Here is a 21188-nt window from a genome sequence, read left to right as displayed (position 1 = left end):
GACCATTGTAGCTACAGTATATTGTCTCACATAGCTACTGGGAAAAAAATGAAAGCGTAATGTGATCAACTCTGCATATACAGTATAGCTGGATAAATGTTTTATCTCATCAGGACGCTTTACCACACCAGTTAAAAGAGAAGAAGAGGAGGCCCAGCAGGACAAAATCTAGGGACATATCCTCCTGAACATCTGAAACTGCAGGTCAGATCTGGACAGCTTTGTGTGTGTGAGAGAATATAGTCCACATTGTGTTTTGTTGACCTCACTTTCTACCCCAACACTGGGGTAGAAATGTCTCAATAAGAGTATGGGAGACCACCTCCAACCACTGCAGATGTGTTAGTTATATTGTATTACCACAATACTGTACCATGCAGACGTTTTATCATTATATGTCCCGGACCTCAGCTTTAAAGCATTTTGGCACTAGATGGCGGTATAGGCCAGAGATTGGAAGATTGTACAGCGAATGATGACAGTGCAGTTGAACTGCATGTCATAGCGCTTCCTCCAATGGTGTCTTGTGTTCTTACATTGTATAATTACATAATGTTGTCGTTGTCATGATCATCACCAGCATCAACAATAACTTCCTCCTCCTTAAGACTTATGCAGGAATTTGGGCCAGCCCTCTGTTTTAAAGTTTTCCCATTAATCATATAGAAGCAGACAGCCATTTGCATGATCTGTCCCTGTGCCTCCTTTCAGATAGCATCTGGTGTCTGCACAAGGTATTACAAATGGTGTTAATCATAATCATCATCTTTAACATCATTACTGTCATCATCATAAACATCTTTACAGCACTTGGTACCCACAGAAACATCAAGTGATCATAAGTCTAACCAGGGGTTCCCAAGCCTTTACTCTCTCTTGAAAAAGGCCTGTTACGGTATAATATGTGATTCCTTACTCTGTCTTGAAAAAGGCCCTTGGCCAAAACAAAAACGTTTAGTCCACACTCAGGTTGGATGTGGAATAAAGAGATACAGCTCATTTTATGTTTCGTAGCATTCTTAGAGACTTGTCTAAGCACTTGTCAGCACTTGGGTTGAACTTGGTCAGACAGCCTGAAGAGATTTCCAGTGGCCAGGGACATCCACGTTACATCCTTTAATGATGCTCCAGTCATTTGCATGGTGGACCAGTTGGTGCACCTGCTTCAACAGTAGAAACAGGGTGCTAGGAATGCATAGTTACTTTTTCCATACATATACTGTACTGTAAGGAAATTATGTTTTTCTTACTTTGTGTTGGAAAAGTCATGCCCAAGCATAATTTTACACTGTCATATTTAACGATCACTAGTCTTGAAATGAGATTTAGGTTTCCAAAAGCCTAAAAGAGACAAAGGCAAAGACACACATAAAACTAAAGTTTATGCTGATGAAGATACAGTAGGTGATCAAAACATTGATCTTGTGTAGTGAGAGCCAGTGTAACAGTGTTGAGGCGGCTATTATCTTTGACTTGATTACTTTATCACACCACTGTATTGGCTATTCAGCTATCTGTCTGCCTGTCTCTTCCTATTAATTTGTAGGCCTAGATTAAATATGAAAGAGCATTTTGGCTTTTCAAATTGCCTTGTTGGCCCTCAGCTCATTAAGTGCTTTAAAAATAAAGTGTGTATTATCTGCAGTCAGAAACAAATATGCAATTGAATATACCCTTCAAATGGCATACACAAATTCAGTCAACAAGCATGCACAGCTCTCCCTCCCCCTTTCTTTGTTACACGCACGCACACACACACGCGCACGCAAACAAAGCCTGCAAAACATTACATGATCTACACAAGTAACCAATGGTTAATAGTTAACCCTAACCCTATAATTGTTTTATTAAATTAGTTTCATAATGTAGGTGGTGAGGTATAAGTATAACCAACAGTGGCAGTCCCTATACAAAAACATAATGTCATTGAAAGGAATTAACCCTGACAGCACCACTAGTCCCTTCCCTCAAAGTAGATGTGAGGAGCAATATGACACAGGAAGAATGACTAAGTGTAAAACACATCTCTTTTTTGAAAAACCATCAGTTTTGTTGCTTAGATTTTATTTTTTCTTAACCGATCTGCAATAAAAGAAGGATGTCGTTGTCTGTGTGCTTACACTGTTTTTCACAGTTGGAGGCAGAGTGAATCTTAAGATAGTTGCCAAGACGGATACACTGTAACGTGTGGATTACTTCCGGTGAACCACCAGTCTTTCAAATGGGAAACGATTACTGAGCTTTCTAGAGAAATGTCAGACCACAGATCCAGTTTCCTTCACATTGGAGACATTGTGTCTCTTTACGCGGAAGGCTCGCTTCAGGGCTTCATCAGTACTTTGGGGTATGTTCCTCGTCCTGTCTTAAGTGCTATCTGGGAAGTTTATTTGAATTGAATGGTTTCGTATACATTGTCATTAACACCATAACTTAACCACTTAAACCCCATCAAGTGTTTAAGTTTCACATTGTTGAGCAGAGTCCCTCAGGGCTCTATACTAGTGTATTTTCTGTTTTCACTCGTGACACGTTGTGAGCTTAAGTTGTCGATCTGCTTTTTTCTGCGAAAGTTTTCGAGAATACAGATGTTGGCGTTTAAGTGATGACATCTGCATAACATTTGACATAATATTCAAAGACTTAGATTTTAAAACTATAAATTCTAGCATACGTTTTATGAGGTGCAAAATGTGCAGCTGCTATTATGATTGGTTTGTTCTTTCTTTATTATCTTTATCTATCTTCTATCTTTATCTATATTATCATGTACTCTCATTCACTGATCACAGAAGGAATGTTGCAGCAGATAATCCAATTTCCAAAACACTGACAAACTTCATGTATCATATAAGATGGCAAAGTTTTAAGCTGTCAAAATCCTTATTAATTAATGTATGTGATCAATCAGCCTTAATCAGATTAACATTTCTGTAAAGTATATTGCAGTTTAAATTGGAATAATCATACAGGTAACATCTGTCTCACAAAATCAGAAACCAGTGTGCAAGAAACCAGTGACCATATGCCTACATATTGTTCCCCATCCTTACCTTTGTTTGTTAAACTGCTGGTTGAACTACTTCCAGTAGTTTGGTGTTGATTGGTAATTGGTACAAAGGACACATTTCCCACACTGTCCACACGCAGCAATACAATTATGCTTTCTGTGAGGCATGTCTATAATGCATTATAATCAAATTACAACACTGTATATACAATAATTATAGTACTCATAAATATTCATAATGCTTTAAAACAATCATAACATTATAAATAATTGTATAATGACTTATATGGTCGTAATACTTAATAATTGCTGGTCACTCGCAGACTTTACAATAAATCTCAAAAAGAGAATACCAACGCTGATGAAGGATTGGCGCTTGTGAGGAAATTACGTGTGGTCCTTAACTTAGGATGGACTGGTAGAATGAAGCACTCTCAAACCTGAAGTAGGTTATATCAGAAATGGTTTATTACAGCAAGTCAGCCAGCGTAAGCGTTACAGCAATGTCAACGTGAATATCTCTCAGCTCTCTCTCCCTACAATCTCCCTGAGCTCTCCCTCAAAATCTCTGACCTCTTCTCTCTTTCCCCCCCGTATATATAATTTGTGACCCCCTTGTGATTCTCCCTGCTTCCTTTAGGTGACCTCATGTCTCACCTCTCACCTTGATTTAGTTTACGGTGGTCACTGTGTTGTGTTCTCACGTACACATAGGAGAACACAACCTGCTTGATTACACTTCCTGTACTCTTTTCTGTACTCTTTCCCGTAACCATGTCGTAATCGTGTCGAGGGACCCTCACCTTACCTCACCTTATTATCTCCCTTCTCTTATCTGTATCATCCCCAACACATGTTGTCCTGTCTCCCCTGAGATTCTTAGGCCCTGGTGCCCTAATTCTTCCTCTTGTTTCTAACCCTTGGCCTACTGTATTCTGCTTATTATCTGTTATCTGATGTCCCACATCTGTTTGGACCGTCTCTAGCTTCCCTTTTCTCATCTCTGCCGCGTGCACTTTCTCAAGGCCCTAGCAATTGTGCTCGTGTTTGCCCCCACATAATCCTTCCTCTGACCGCCATGTGGTCACAGTTCATGTCACAATTCATGCATACTCCATTTCTTGTTACATTGAACATTCACAATTGCTGTCATAAGTTTTTATACTATTACTTTCCCTGCTACTGTATAAGGTATCCAGGAAGGACTTAGCTCTAAGTTAGTTCTAAACATTTCTAAACATTTCTATCAATTAATTCCGTTACCATTGCAATTATCAATTCTTCCACACTGTGAGCTAATCATGGTTGTCTTCTTGTAACCAATTCTACTGTAATCACTAATGTAATATATCCTGTGATTATTATTTTGTGTAATAACTGTATACTGCCTGTATAATGACTGTAATGGTTAATATCATGTATAATAAAACAATGAATACCAATTTTTCACATTAAACACATTTTCTGTGGCTTGCAATGCTGCGTGGTCTTCCATACTCCATTTCAAAAATCATAATGCAAAAAGCGCGATAGTTCGAAAACTTTCACAGTGACAGTTCTTTCTGGTACCGATCGTACCCAAATCCTTCCTCTGCAACTCTATAAGTTGCAATTTCCTGCTTTGGCACTGTCACTGTCCAATTGTGCTTAGAAAACACACAGCCTGCTTTGGCACTGTCACTGTCCAATTGTGCTTAGAAAACACACAGCCAAGTTGTCCATTTTCTGCGGGAGATGGTTCCAGCCGGAACTCCGCCATCATGGACATGAAAAGAGAGAAATAACATGTCTTAGTAATATGTTTGGAACACCTTACATATTGTGTTACAACATTTTCTATCTGTCTTTTATTTAAACACATTCTGATTCTACATTCTGATTCTTTCTCTATTTCCGGTCCCCTAATCTGTCTTCAGAGTCCTTTCTGGCTCAAACCACAAGCGGTCTCTCCCAGGATTCGGACCCCACAAAAAACTAAAATAACAAACACAAAACAACAAATTCCTGTTGAAACAGCTGACCAAGCAGTCTGAGTTGGGAATCACCTATGCTCCAAAAGAATCATTCAACAGTCTTTGTATTATTATGTTTATTGTTTATTGTTTTATGTTTATTATTATTTTTATTTATTTTTATTGCATGTGTGTTTTATATATCTCTCTTCCTCCTTTCTTACCATTTTATGTGATATTGGTCTCTGGCCCCCCTGGGTCTGCCTCTCCTGTCCTCGTGATCTCTGGCCCCTCTGGTTCTGCTTCCGCCTCTCCTGTCCTCGTGGTCTCTGGCCCCTCTGGTTCTGCTTCCGCCTCTCCCTCTCCATGGCGCCTGGGACATGGTTGGATTCTCTGGAACACTGGTCATCGATGGTTGCTTATCTGGAGTCTCATCGATTGTTGTTCTTCCCTCGGTAGTGTCGTTGCATCTGTTGCTTTCTCCTTGACTGCTCCCTGGTGTTTCTCCTTCGTCTGTGGCTTTACTCTCTTGTGTCATATGCTCTTCTTTCTCCACTTTTTTTTCTCTTCCTCCCAGGGAACTGACTGTGGACACTGTTGAGTTGCCCAAATATTTCGTTGAACTCCTGTTCTTCACTCTTCATTTGACTTGGACTTATTGGAATGTGAATATCTTCGAAAGGTTTCTACAGTCTCCAGTCTTTCTGTATTCTCTGGATGTAGACCCCTGCTGTCTCTTCATCCTTTATCTTTTGTCCTGCCAGCATTCCTGGTCTTATCCGAGCAGGGTATCTTCTCTTCATTTCTTGCCACAGAGAGTGTCGATAGTTGTTGAACAGATCTGCGTCTCTTGCTTGTGTATCAATCGTGTGACACATCGTCGTCTCCTGAAGTAAATCTTCCATCTCATGCCGTCCTAGAGCGCGACAAAGAACACATTTTATGTCGCCGACACTCAAGATGTATTGTACGGTCCGTTCCTCAAATTCTTGTATGAATTTGTGGGCTCCTTCGAATATGTTTGGGATTTTTGATAGCAGACTGTCCATGTCTCCAGCGGAAAATGGTGTGTAATCGAAACGCTCTCCTTTGATTATCACTGGTCCCATCATCTGGCTCCCTTGTTGTGGCTTGGTTGGGTCTGGTTGTACCATCGCTGCTTTTTGGGTGATGTTATCTCTCTTTTCCATCCTTCCTGATATTTCCATCGTTGCTATTGGTATGATGAATGGGGGTTGCTGGTCTCCTTGGTTTGGTTCATTGAGGCTGACATCTGTGCTGCTCTCTAACACAAAAACTGTCCCTCTGTGGTCTTCCGTACCTTGGCTTCTGGACTCCCTTCGATGCTGTTCCTGTCTTGGGGCTCTGGGCTTCCCTTGATGCTGTTTCTCAAACTGTCTGAATTTTTGGAGTGCTGTCCTCATATTGTCATGGTGGTTTTCTCTTTGTGGTGATGTCATGTCTCTGCCCTCTTGATGGTGTTTTCTGGCCGCACCCCCTCTGTTGTGTTCTAGTGACATCCTCTCCATCTTCTGCCGACCGGTATCCTCATCTTCGGCTCCTTCTGCTTGTCTGAGTTTCTCCATCACAGCCTGTTCAAATCCTCCTTGCTTCCTTTTCTTTGGGCTTGTATCCGTGTCTGGATACAGCGTGCCTGATCTCAGTGTTCTTCTTGATGGAGCATTTGATTCTTCATCCTCCCTCTCATATTCATAGTTTCCGTACATTGTGATTTTCTCAAAGACTGGAGCTTGAACTTGATATTCCGGTGGTGCGCTTGCATTTTCCTTCATGGCCGTTCTTCTGCACGCTAGGAGATTGTCAGCGAGCTCCTGTCCTTTCTTCTGGTATATTTTAAGGATCGCAAGTTCTTTCACCCTCTTCTCTTCTCTTTTCTTCCCGTTCTTTTCCATCTTGTGATTTCTGATTAACGTGTGCATTTGTTTGCACACATTGTTGTCAAACGTTCCCTCTGGTGGCCAGATTGTGGCCTTTTATTTTGTTCTCTTCGCCCATTTGTTATTAGTCTCCTGTCAGTATTGCCTGAGCCGTTCTCTGGACCACTGACCCATCTTCTTTGCCTTTAATCACGGAACCATTTTTCTTGTTCTCCAAACTTGTTTTCTTCTTTGTCTTTAATGACCATGCTAACTTCTTTTTCTCTGGTTGCTTGTCCATTCTCTTAAAAAAACAATATTAAAAAATAAAACAAAATTCAAAAAGAGAAAAATCGTGAATACGTAAAAATAAACGTATGCCATGTCTCTAACTTTTCCCAAAAAGCGTGAAAATAAACATCTCCCATGTCTCTAGTTTTTCCCAAAAATCGTAAAAATAAACGTATGCCATGTCTTTAGCTTTTCCCAAAAAGCGTGAAAATAAACATCTCCCATGTCTCTAGTTTTTCCCAAAAATCGTAAAAATAAACGTATGCCATGTCTTTAGCTTTTCCCAAAAAGCGTGAAAATAAACATCTCCCATGTCTCTAGTTTTTCCCAAAAATCGTAAAAATAAACGTATGCCATGTCCCCTTCTCTGCCTGCCCTCTCCTTTTCTTCTCCTGTCTTCCCCTATCTTCTCCAGTCTCTCATTCATTCTATCAAGATTAAAATACACTTCATTCATTCCCGTACCCCCTCATTTTCACATCATTCATAGCCCAAACCTTTTTTTCCCTGGTCTGTCCCTCTCTGTTGCTCTGCATCATGCCTGTTTCTCCTTCTGGATTCGTCCTTGCCCTCCTGATCTTTGACCTCGGCCATGTGGACACAAAAAAAAACAACGTTTTAGGGTTATGTCAACTTTTTTTTTTTTTTTAACATTTTCCCTGTATTTTTTCTGCCATTTTCTTTAGCAGCAGTGTATGTATCTTTTGCAGGTACCTGGGTAAAGTGTCTTTGTGCGTGTATGTGTGTTATCTATTTTTCTCAACCTTCCCTATCACACTTAACCAGTTCGATTCTGGTGATAGTTTGTGTTGTGGTTTGGTGTGTGTGTGTGTGTGTGTGTCATGTCTCTGTTTTAGCAGAGTGTGTAATGTGTGTGTGTGTGTGTGTGGTTGTGTGTGGTTGTGTGTGTGTTAGCAGCATTTCTAATATTTGCGGTAGATTAGATTTATTATTATTATTATTATTATTTTTCCTTATTCACAGTTACACGTCCCGTACTTATCATAATCATGCCCCCAATATTCTATCCCCTAAAATGTACCAGTTTGATGGCCACCCCTGATGCCCGACCTATCTCCCTTTGGCATTGAGCCAATATTTATTTGGCTGGGTGCCAAGAAATAATCGATACTTTGGCACTGTGCCAAGTCTGCCCCCACCTTTTGGCATTGAGCCAACACTGTGCTCTCCCCTTCACCTGCTAAGGTGAGTTTGGGCTTAAATACGTCCATGCATTACAATATCATGTCTATTCTTCCTAGCTATTACGGCATAGCATGGCCAGACTAATATCACTGGCACTGCACACATTTTAGTCTGGAAACTCTATGTGGGACCTGCATTTCTGAGGGGCAAATACAAAAACAAAACAAATGCCTCTGGTGATAATCCCGCCCCCTTTTTGCATCCTGGGCCCTAAATGGTCCCTTACAACTTCGGAGGGATAGAAATCCATCTCTTACAAGGGTGTGTGTGTGTGTGTTTTTCTCTTCTTCTCTAAAGTGTGTGTGTGTGTGTGTGTGTGTGTGTGTGTGTGTGTGTGTGTGTGTGTGTGTGTGTGTGTGTGTGTGTGTGTGTGTGTGTGTGTGTGTGTGTGTGTGTGTGTGTGTGTGTGTGTGTGTGTGTGTCATGTCTCTGTTTTAGCAGATAGTGTGTAATGTGTGTGTGTGTGTGTCATGTCTCTGTTTTAGCAGATAGTGTGTAGTGTGTGTGTGTGTGTGTCATGTCTCTGTTTTAGCAGAGTGTGTAATGTGTGTGTGTGTGTGTGTCATGTCTCCGTTTTAGCAGAGTGTGTAATGTGTGTGTGTGTGTGTGTGTGTTATGTGTTACAGTATTTTGGGCTCTTTGAGTTAGTTAAGTCCGTTGTAGACATTATGTATCTCAATCATTACTCGCCCTTCACTTTTTCATGCAATTCCTTAATGTAAGACTGATTCTCTTTCAACTAGTGCTGTCTACTGCATGCATTTATCCTTATTGTTCCGTTTATCTTCAATGTCTGTCTGTCTGTCTGTCTGTCCACTTCTGTCTGTCTGTCTGCCTGCCTGTCTGCCTCTCTCTCACTCTGTCTCTGTCTATCTCTCTGCCCCTGTCTCTCTGTCTGTCTGTCTCTCTCTCTCTCTCACTGCTTCTCTTTCTCTCTTACTGCCTCTCTCTCTCTCTCTCTCTCTCTCTCTCTCTCTCTCTCTCTCTCTCTCTCTGCCTCTCTCTCTCTCTCTCTCTGCCTCTCTCTCTCTCTCTCTCTGCCTCTCTCTCTCTCTCTCTGCCTCTCTCTCTCTCTCTCTCTGCCTCTCTCTTATCTCTCTGCCTCTCTCTTATCTCTCTCTCTCTGCCTGCCTCTGTCTTATCCCTCGAAACCGCTTATTGCTGCTTGCAGCTATATTTATTATTTTCTTATTTTCCTCGGTTTTAATTACAACTAGGTGCTTATTAATTTTCATTAATTTACCGCGTTCAAATCCTCTATTTGCATGCAGGCCTTACTTCTTTCAATCACTGTACAATTGTCCCATTTAACCCATCATGCGCTATTTCAAATCCACACATTCAAACCATCCAAATGACTCTATTTCTATGCATTCTAAATTCTTCTTTCAATCACTGTAAAATTGTCCCATTTAAGCCATCATGCGCTATTTCAAATCCACATTGCAAACCATCCAAATGACTCTATTTCTATGCATTCTACATACTTCTTTCAATCACTGTAAAATTGTCCCATTTAACCCATCTTTACCATCAATCACGGTCATCACACTCACCAACATTGCACCTAGTTATCTCAACCTGTGATTAAACCAGCCATGTAATCCACACACTGCCATTGCTCTCTTATATCCACTGTTCCTATTTATACTATTAAATTAACTGCACTGGTTTCTAAATGTTTCATTACCGTTCTTCTAAATCGTCTAGATTTTGATACCAGTGGTTATTACGGTTCATTAATGCCTTCTAAAACCATCCAAATTTTGATGGCAGTGGCTGTATGTGCACACTCGTTCTCAATTCACAAAACCGGGGTTACGGAGGTAACCCTTAATTCATTACAGCTCTCTAAAACCATCCAAATTTTGATGGCAGTGGTTGTTATATATATATATCTATCATTATGCCTTCTGCTTGAATGCAGTGGTTCTTAGATGCTTTCAGTTTCTTACCAGGAAAAGGATGCTTTCACAGTCACATTTCAGAATATTTTTAGTCTTTGTTTTTCTGGTTAAATCTCTTGTCTTTTCCTTTAAACTGTCATGTGGGGCCCACCATTCACACTCTTTCTATGTAACTGTTACTCTCGTCTCTTTTCCTCTCCCTCTTTTATTTGTTGACTGAATTCAGATAAATCTCTCTTGCGCCGCTTTTGTCTCTTTATTTTCTCTTTGGTCTCTTTTACATCAATTCCTCTCTGACTTTATCGTCAGATTGGCTTCGTGCTTTATCTCTTTCTCTCTTTTCTTTTATATTGTCTCTATCTGGACTGCTTTTCTCTGACTTTGTCAGATTCTTAAATCTCTTTTACATCAATTCCTCTTTGACTTTATCGTCAGATTGGCTTTGTGCTTTATCTCTTTCTCTCTTTTCTTTTATATTGTCTCTATCTGGACTGCATTTCTCTGACTTTGTCAGATTCTTAAATCTCTTTTACATCAATTCCTCTATGACTTTATCGTCAGATTGGCTTTGTGCTTTATCTCTTTCTCTCTTTTCTTTTATATTGTCTCTATCTGGACTGCATTTCTCTGACTTTGTCAGATTCTTAAATCTCTTTTACAGCTCTGGCCGTATGGTGCTTTTGCTGTATAGATAATCTCTCTTTTATTCAATCTTTATTACAGCGTTTCCTACGTTGCAATCTTTAACCTGAATTTATTCAGATTTCATCCCTTTAAATCTCTTTTGTAATTGAATGTACTCAGTAACATTTATGGCAGACATTTGGTATTTAGCCTGCCTGTCTCTTGAACCGGTTCGTCTCTTGACCATGTATTCCAAATCTGGTCACTTCAATTTGATTTTCCCCAAATTGCTTTGCAAGGCTTTTCAAGCTGAAAATGTTAACATGCTTCTTCTATTTGTTAGTTTTTTAGGCTTAATCGTGCATTCACCCTCCAATCCTCTTTAACCACATTAACTTTTTCCCCTTTCCTCGCACAGAATCCTTTTGTTTTTCAGTTACGTGATTTCTCCCCCCGCCCGTCCAGCGCCCCACAGCCCCGGGCCGAACCCCCTCCGTCTCCCCCCAGCGAGAGAACCCCACAAAAGGCACTGAACAAACGCTCAAGTTTTTACCTTTTATCTGGCGGCCGCCTTGAGTTCTGTCGATAGGCGAAGCCCGAGCCTGGTCCGGTCCCCGGTTGCTCCAGCAGCGCCGCCCGAGGCGTAGGTCAAAACCACAAAACCTTTGTAAAAAACTCCTGTACAACGTGACGCCAACTATGTGAGGAAACTACGTGTGGTCCTTAACTTAGGATGGACTGGTAGAATGAAGCACTCTCAAACCTGAAGTAGGTTATATCAGAAATGGTTTATTACAGCAAGTCAGCCAGCGTAAGCGTTACAGCAATGTCGACGTGAATATCTCTCAACTCTCTCTCCCTACAATGTCCCCTCTCCCTCAAATCTCCCTGAGCTCTCCCTCAAAATCTCCCTGAGCTCTCCCTCAAAATCTAATTTGTGATTCCCCTTGTGATCCCCCTTCTTCCTTTAGGTGACCTCATGTCTCACCTCTCACCTGGATTTAGTTTACGGTGGTCACTGTGTTGTGTTCTCACGTACACATAGGAGAACACAACCTGCTTGATTACACTTCCTGTACTCTTTCCTGTACTCTTTCCCGTAACCATGTCGTAATCGTGTCGAGGGACCCTCACCTTACCTCACCTTATTGTTATCTCACTTCTCCCCTTCATCCCCAACACATGTTGTCCTGTCTCCCCTGAGATTCTTAGGCCCTGGTGCCTTCATTCTTTCCTATTGTTTCTAACCCTTGGCCTACTGTATTCTGCTTATTATCTGTTATCTGATGTCCCACATCTGTTTGGACCGTCTCTAGCTTCCCTTTTCTCATCTCTACCGCGTGCACTTTCTCAAGGCCCTAGAAATTGTGCTCGTGTTCGCCCCCACACTATTCAGCTATCTGTCTGCCTGTCTCTTCCTATTAATTTGTAGGCCTAGATTAAATATGAAAGAGCATTTTGGCTTTTCAAATTGCCTTGTTGGCCCTCAGCTCATTAAGTGCTTTTAAAAAAAAGTGTGTATTATCTGCAGTCAGAAACAAATATGCAATTGAATATACCCTTCAGATGGCATACACAAATTCAGTCAACAAGCATGCACAGCTCCCTCCCCTTTCTTTGTTACACACACACACACACACACACACACACACACACACACACACACACACACACACACACACACACACACACACACACACACACACGCAAACAAAGCCTGCAAAACATTACATGATCTACACAAGTAACCAATGGTTAATAGTTAACCCTAACCCTATAATTATTTTATTAAATTAGTTTCATAATGTAGGTGGTGAGGTATAAGTATAACCAACAATGGCAGTCCCTATACAAAAACATAATGTCATTGAAAGGAATTAACCCTGACAGCCCTAGTCCCTTCCCTCAAAGTAGATGTGAGGAGCAATATGACACAGGAAGAAGTTGACTAAGTGTAAAACACATCTCTTTTTTGAAACACCATCAGTTTTGTTGCTTAGATTTCATTTTTTCTTAACCGATCTGCAATAAAAGAAGGATGTCGTTGTCTGTGTGCTTACACTGTTTTTCACAGTTGGAGGCAGAGTGAATCTTAAGATAGTTGCCAAGACGGATACACTGTAACGTGTGGATTACTTCATCAAAGAACCACCAGTCTTTCAAATGGGAAACGATTACTGAGCTTTCAGAGAAATGTCAGAACACAGATCCAGTTTCCTTCACATTGGAGACATTGTGTCTCTTTACGCGGAAGGCTCGGTTCATGGCTTCATCAGCACTTTGGGGTATGTTCCTCGTCCTGTCTTAGGTGCTATCTGGGAAGTTTATTTGAATTGAATGGTTTCGTATACATTGTCATTAACACCATAACTTAACCACTTAAACCCCATCAAGTGTTTAAGTTTCACATTGTTGAGCGGAGTCCCTCAGGGCTCTATACTAGTGTATTTTCTGTTTTCACTCTTGACACGTGAGCTTAAGTTGTCGATCTGCTTTTTTCTGCGAAAGTTTTCGAGAATACAGATGTTGGCGTATAAGTGATGACATCTGCATAACATTTGACATAATATTCAAAGACTTAGATTTTAAAACTATAAATTCTAGCATACGTTTTATGAGGTGCATAATGTGCAGCTGCTATTATGATTGGTTTGTTCTTTCTTTATTATCTTTATCTATCTTCTATCTTTATCTATATTATCATGTACTCTCATTCACTGATCACAGAAGGAATGTTGCAGCAGATAATCCAATTTCCAAAACACTGACAAACTTGTATCATATAAAATGGCAAAGTTTTAAGCTGTCAAAATCCTTGTTAAATTAATGTATGTGATCACTGCCTTAATCAGATTATTAACATTTCTGTAAAGTATATTACAGTTTAAATTGGATTAATCATACAGGTAACATCTGTCTCACAAAATCAGAAACCAGTGTGCAACAGTGTTAATTTTGACAGCAAATTTGATTTAGTCTTATCTTAGTCTTTTGAATAACACACCATTTAGTTTTAGTCCTATTTTAGTCTTCTGAAAATGGTTTAGTCTTAGTCTTTTGAATAACACACCATTTAGTTTTAGTCCTATTTTAGTCTTCTGAAAATTGTTTAGTCTTAGTCTAGTCTAGTCGACTAAATATCAAAACCTTAAAGGCGGTTACACACCGGCGAATATGCGAATATACGCAAAATTCTGACTCGTTCCGAATAATTAAAAGACGCCTTTTTCGCTCCGCGAAACTGGTGTGGAAGCTTGCATTGACTTTATAAGGTTTTAAAAAAAAACGTATTATTCGCATGAAAAAAATCGCCCCGGTGTGTAAGGACCTTAAGTCTTTTAGTCTAAAGGCGGTTACACACCGGCGAATATACGCAAAATTCGGACTCGTTCCGAATAATTAAAAGACGCCTTTTTCGCTCCGTGAAACTGGTGTGGAAGCTTGCATTGACTTTATAAGGTTTAAAAAAAAAACGTATTATTCGCATGAAAAAAATCGCCCCGGTGTGTAAGGACCTTAAGTCTTTTAGTCTAAAGGCGGTTACACACCGGCGAATATGCGAATATACGCAAAATTCGGACTCGTTCCGAATAATTAAAAGACGCTTTTTTCGCTCCGCGAAACTGGTGTGGAAGCTTGCATTGACTTTATAAGGTTTTAAAAAAAAACGTATTATTCGCATGAAAAAAATCGCCCCGGTGTGTAAGGACCTTTAGTCTTAGTCAAAAACAATTACACTGCAGCATATTCTGATTTAGTCATAGTCTTAAGGTCCTTACACACCGGCGAATGTGGCGAATATACGCAAAATTCGGACTCGTTCCGAATAATTAATAGACGCTTTTTCGCTTCGCTTTTCCGCTTTTTCGCGCCATGTACGCTTGCATTGACTTTATAAGGTTTTAAAAAAAAGCGTATTATTCGCACGAAAAAATCGCCCCGTGTGTAAGGACCTTTAGTCTTTTGAATAACACACCATTTAGTTTTAGTCCTATTTTAGTCTTCTGAAAATTGTTTAGTCTAAAGGTCCTTACACACCGGGGCGATTTTTTTCATGCGAATAATACGTTTTTTTTAAACCTTATGCAAGCTTCCACACCAGTTTCGCGGAGCGAAAAAAGCGTCTTTTAATTATTCGGAACGAGTCCAAATTTTGCGTATATTCGCATATTCGCCGGTGTGTAACCGCCTTTAGTCTTAGTCTTTTGAATAACACACCATTTAGTTTTAGTCCTATTTTAGTCTTCTGAAAATTGTTTAGTCTTAGTCTAGTCTAGTCGAATATAAAAACCTTAAGTCTTAGTTTTTTAGTCTTAGTCTTAGTCGACAAAATTAACACTGGTGTGCAAGAAACCAGTGACCATATGCCTACATATTGTTCCCCATCCTTACCTTTGTTTGTTAAACTGCAGGTTGAACTACTTCCAGTAGTTTGGTGTTGATTGGGAATTGGTACAAAGGACACATTTCTCACACTGTCCACACGCAGCAATACAATTATGCTTTCTGTGAGGCATGTCTATAATGCATTATAATCAAATTACAACACTGTATATACAATAATTATAGTACTCATAAATATTCGTAATGCTTTAAAACAATCATAACATTATAAATAATTGTATAATGACTTATATGGTCGTAATACTTAATAATTGCTGGTCACTCACAGACTTTACAATAAATCTCAAAAAGAGAATACCAACGCTGATGAAGGATTGGCGCTGAAACGCGTTCGTTGTTCTGTCTGCTCTGCAGTATACCATGCCAACTTATATATATATATATAAATAAAAAGTGCCTAAAGGACAGTTCCGTGAGTGCTGGTATTCTCTTTTAGAGATTTATTGTAAAGTAACTTTTCCAGACCGTGCACCTGGTAAGAAAGCTCAGTAATGTTGAAATGAGTTGGAGTTGTTTGTTTGTTACCCTTGATGTAAAGACACTCACAGACTTTGTCTTTGGCCAGGATCAGAGTATTTACAATATAATTTAATAATACATCATAAACACTGTTCTAATGCATTATAGTGTGATTATAAGTAGCCTTTGGGAACCAAATTGCTCCCGAGCCCAGCCTACCTCCTGTTTCTGTAGTGTGAGGCAGCTTGATGTACAAGTACACCTCCTGGACATATCACACTACCTGTAGTATGTGACAGGGACTTACTACACTTACCCCCAATCCAACCCTTGATGCTGAGTGCCAAGCAGGGTTCCATTTCTTTTTGAATAGTCTTTGATATGACTCGGCCGAGTGTCAAGGTCTTAAATGCACTTGCCCTTTGATCATGTTCTACTTGCCATTTTCACTTGCGCAAAATTATACATGGTATTGGTAAATTTTTAATTATGTTTCATTTAAAAAAAAGAAAAGAATAATACATTAGCACAATTATTATAGTTTTTTTTTTTTTTTTTTTTTTTTATCCCGCGATTTTGTAACCCTATTTTTTTACACCCAGTGCCAATTGTCTATGTAATCCTGGGCACTACCTTCCCTCTGCCAACCTAGGGAGGCCAGGGCCGAGCTCATGCCTCCTTCAATGCATGAGAGCCAACTGACCTTCTTGTCACCTGACAGGGGAGAGTTTCCCTGGTTGGACGTAGCGCGTGGAAGGAACACGTTATTCCAACCAGTTCCCTTCCCCTCCATCAGGCGCCCCGGCTGGCCAGGGGGAGGCAGTATAGTGACCAGGATTACTGCATGTTTTTGTGAGGGTACCTACCCTAGGAGACACGGGGAGAACATGCAAACTCCACACAGAAAGGCCCTTTCGCCAACCCCACCTAGGGTATGGGCACTGATGACACGGAGGAGAGAACACGCCCCCAGCGCCCACAGCGTCCCCTGCGGGAATCGAACCCAGGACCTTCTAGCTGTGAGGCGACAGCACTACCGACTGTGCCACCGTGCCCCCTCAATTATTATAGTTTAACTGTTTTTATATTACTGTTGAGGGTGTGTCTGACTTCACAGCTTCAAAATGTTTTAGTTATTGGTTCCTCAACTCAACTTTGTAGCAGCAACTGTATAAAGAAAGAAAAAAATTGCAGCAATAATAAACAAGGACAACTAATTGTAAGAAGAGAATAAATTGGTCATAGCCCAGAGTACAATTTAACAAACTAATAATGGTGGATTACTCTACCTACATTTCCTTTGAATTATTAAAAAATATTAAAACTGTTCTCACTAATGTTTCACCAGCTGTATGTGTCCCATCCAAGCAGTTCAGCTACACTTACACATCGTAACTTTATTGTTTGTTTTTAACGTTAGCATTGATTCACATGTTGTTGGACTAGCCACATTATGACTACCTTGTGTAATCTACAAGATAAACTTTGAAGCATTTGCTGAGGCTCTTCGCACTTGTCATCTTTAGCAAGCTACAGTAACACCCGCAAACTATAACGCTGTTACATCTATTTTCAAGTGGAGCAAAGGAGATGAGTCAAGTGATTAAAGAGTGCAACACTGTGAATGAGAGGCGGGGCTAGTGTGTGTGTGTGTGTGTGTGTGTGTGTGTGTGTGTGTGTGTGTGTGTGTGTGTGTGTGTGTGTGTGTGTGTGTGTGTGTGTGTGTGTGTGTGTGTGTGTGTGTGTGTGTGTGTGTGTGTGTGTGTGTGTGTGTGTGTGTGTGTGTGTGTGTGTGTGTGTGTGTGTGTGTGAGAGTGAGAGAAGCCGTTTCAGTACTGGCATTCTCTTCTTGTTTCTGCCTAGTGGAAAATGCAAGAAAACAATCTGCATTTTCTCATAGACCACACGCACGCACGCATCCACACACACACACACACACACACACACTGTTGCCCACATGTACTGTAGCAGGCTAGCAGCCCCACCTCTCACTCACAGTGTTGTACTCAGCTCTTCTCATATTGTGCAAATAGCTGTCACAGCGTTATAGTTTGCGGCTGTTACTGTTGCTTGCTAAAGATGATAAGTGCGAAGAGCCTCAGCAAAGCTTTTGAGTGACAAATATGAAGCGAAATATGTACTTCCTCTTTCCATCTCTCCCTAGCATGATTTGGCTTAACTTTTGTTCAGAACAGCCAAAAATGTGCGAATTAGCACTAATAGGTATGTCTGATATATCATTACAGGAAATAAAGTATTGCATAGTTGTCTTGAGGCATGATGATGATACTGATTGTTGAGGCAAAACGGAATCGGACACTTCACGTTAGGATAGAAGTTTAATACATGAGCTCCTGGGAGAAGTACATTAAACATAGGGTGGTGGTGTACAGTAGTTCTCGGGGAAAGTAGGGAGAGAGAGCCTAGTTATCTACTGTATATACAAAGGTAAGAGAGTCCAACTGCTTGCGTCACGGGAATAAGCTGTACCCTAAACCAGGGGTCTTCAAAGTTTTTCAGGCCAAGGACCCCTTAGCTGAGAGACAGATGAAGCAGGGACCCCCACTACATATATTGTATAAAACTGTGTCTGTGTTGCAGATTAAACCTTTTCATAGATTTCATAGATAGTTTTATAGACTTGTTAGACAGCACTATCATAGTGTTGGCTTGATGCTAATGTGTATTTTCATACATTTAACCACTTAAACAGTCAACACTATTAAGTTGACTTTCACTCTTTTTTTCCCACTTCACCAAACCTCTTTGCCAAAAATAGCCGATCTACGAGCTTGTAGATCGGCTATTTTTGGCTAAAGTTCTCCTCAGAATAGGGATGCTGGGGTTCAAGTGGTTAATGTAGAAAAAAAAGTCCTGTCACACAAAGATTTGGCGCCCCCCCTTTAGTAACTCTGAGGACGCCCTAGGGGTCCCAGGACCCCCTGTTGAAGACCCCTGCCCTAAACAACAGATACCAGGCCTGTGCCATGCAGTCTTGACTTGATATTCAGATGGTCAGAACATATAAGGCAAACAATATAACAACATACGGTATAATTCTACCACAATTCCTCCTCACTGCCCGATGTTTTTTTAGCAGGCCTATCATCATCGTCATCATCGTGATCATACTCTTGGTTCAAAATGGTACACCAACAAATGTGCTACATTTGTTATGTTAGCAGGCTTTCCTTGTTCATTTGTATTTCCATACAGCACTCATGCTGTTTTGTGGGTGTTCTGAACACAAATTAAGCCATATATCATGTTAGGGAGAGATCATATGACTTTTGTCCGGAGCGCCTTATATTTGTCACTCAAAAGCATTTGCAGAGGCTCTGTACACTTGTCATCTTTAACAAGTTAACACCCGCAAACTATAACACTGTTACACACAGCTAATTTGTGGAGTAAACAAGACAAGTGAAGTGAGGAGAGCTGAGTACAGCACTGTAAGTGAGATACAGGGCTGTCTCTCACTTGTCAACGGTGTGACAACACTAAAACCTTTTTGTTGAGCAATGCCCACTGAAAAAGAAGAACCTTCTTTTACCCTCAACTACTACACCACCGCTCTGTAATCCGAAACACTCTATATCTCTGCACAGCTAAACCTTAAGACGTAGTTAGACACGTATCTTCGTAGCAATGCCTGTCTGAGATTCATTTGAATCTCCAATCCACTGGTCAGAGCAATATTGTCCAAAAATGTTATGGTAATGTGTATGGTATAAAATCAGCAGTAATAACTGTAAGGCAATAATGAAGGTCTTTGTCAACTCAAAAAGTGATCTCAGATATTGTCACTTCTTATACCAATATTCATTCAGGCTCACAGATGTTGCAGAACTGATGCTTTTGAATAGTTCCAGATGGCATAGTGTAAACTGACTGGCTTTGTAGATAAATGCACACTGTGTCAAATGGAGCTGATGATAAAGTGGAGTCTTACAGTATAATTATCCTTCTAGCACTTAAAAGGATATTTCACTTTCAAAACAAATTTGGATAATTTTATCGTCTACTCAGGCTTTTGGGAGCACCCCGGACAGTTTTTAAGTTGCTTGATTCAGTATTTAGATATTTGATATTCATTTTATCAGACACGCCCCCTTCCTATACAAACCCATTGTAACTTCAAACTCAATTTTAACCATGATAGATTCATCAGAAACAACCGTCCTTGGTTCTGGTGACTCATATTGTCCTTCTAAAACGTGAAATTACTGGTTTCATTTATTTTTAATATTTTTGGGGGAAAATTAAAAAAGTTACATACAATAAAAAAAAGAAATTAAATAAATGAAAAAAGTAATAAACAAAACACGGCCCCTCACGTATTAGGAGGGCAGGATGAGTCACCAGGACCAAGGACGGGTGTTTTTGATGGATCTAACATGTTAAAAATGGAGTTTGAAGTTATAATGGGTTTGGCGGCGTGTCTGATAAAATGAATATCAAATATCTAAATACTGAATCAAGCAACTTAAAAACTGTCTGGGGGGCTCACAAAAGCCTGAGTAGACAATAAAATGTCCCAATTAAAAAAAAGAAGTGAAATACCCCTTTAACTCTGAGTGCTAATGTAACTCTGAAGTGTGCAAATTGATCCATAAAGGTCCAAGACAATGTGTGTGTGGAAAACAAGATGACAGCGGATCCAACGTCTTATCAAACACACCTAAAAGCCACATGCTTTCCTAGAGAGACATTAGGCTGCTGCTGTGCCCATGCCCAGCACTGTGCCTAAAGGTCGGTGGGAGCTTTCATGTTCTGATACAAAACACTCACTCTCAGTGCTTTCCAACACTAGTGAATGAGATTTCAAGATCAACTCACAGTATGCACATAGGTCACCAGAATTTCAACATGACGTACGCACACCAAGTACTGACATAAGTAGAAGTATTTTCATTTAAATGTTACTCTGCTCACGGTGCGTGGTAGCTCAGCCAGTTAGTGCATCAACCAATGTGCCCATACAGTAAGCACCTTCCGAGTTGTGAGGACTCGCAAGAAGTCTGAGTTTGAATCCGATCCCCGTCATGTCTTCCCTCCCTCTGCTCTAGGTTTCCTGGCTCTCTACACTCTCTTAATACATCATAAAAATGCCAAAAAGATTAAAAAAACATATTTTTCTCTCCCTAGGCTTGTTGATGACCGGTGTGTTGTGCACCCCGACAAAGGGGGCCTGTCCACTCCACCCACAAAGTTCAGAGGTGAGAGTGACAATGGCAGTTAAGCCTAATTCATACAACTAGGCCAGTTCCCGTCAGTGGAGCCAATGGGTTGGGTTGGCCAGTCAGCTAAGTCGGTGCCCAACCCCCCAAACACACAGAGATTTGCTGCGTCCTCGACATACCCACTGGCAATCAGACACAGATATCCGTGGTTTTTCAGTTCCCGGAAACAGTTGGTGCCGCTCTGCACTGCACTGGTCACCCGGGACACACATGCCAAG

General features: G+C 40.5%; 1 protein-coding gene across 1 annotated transcript in view; it reads left to right on the top strand.

The window, feature by feature from the left end:
- The first annotated feature begins 12961 nt into the window (after window positions 1–12961).
- The window catches only part of LOC308092562 (inositol 1,4,5-trisphosphate-gated calcium channel ITPR2-like), a 79663-nt gene continuing 71436 nt past the window's right edge, over window positions 12962–21188 (top strand). Inside the window, exons 1-2 of the mRNA XM_080438528.1 lie at window positions 12962–13149; window positions 20876–20946. Of these exons, the coding sequence (XP_080294654.1) occupies window positions 13058–13149; window positions 20876–20946 (163 nt within the window). The 5' untranslated portion in view covers window positions 12962–13057. The remainder of the gene's footprint in view (window positions 13150–20875; window positions 20947–21188) is intronic.

This window comes from Gymnoscopelus braueri (assembly GCF_963280865.1).
Source record: "Gymnoscopelus braueri genome assembly, chromosome: 9".
NCBI lineage: Eukaryota > Metazoa > Chordata > Actinopteri > Myctophiformes > Myctophidae > Gymnoscopelus > Gymnoscopelus braueri.
The sequence above is the reverse complement of the archived record's forward strand: the minus strand, read 5'-3'. Positions and strand labels throughout refer to the sequence as shown.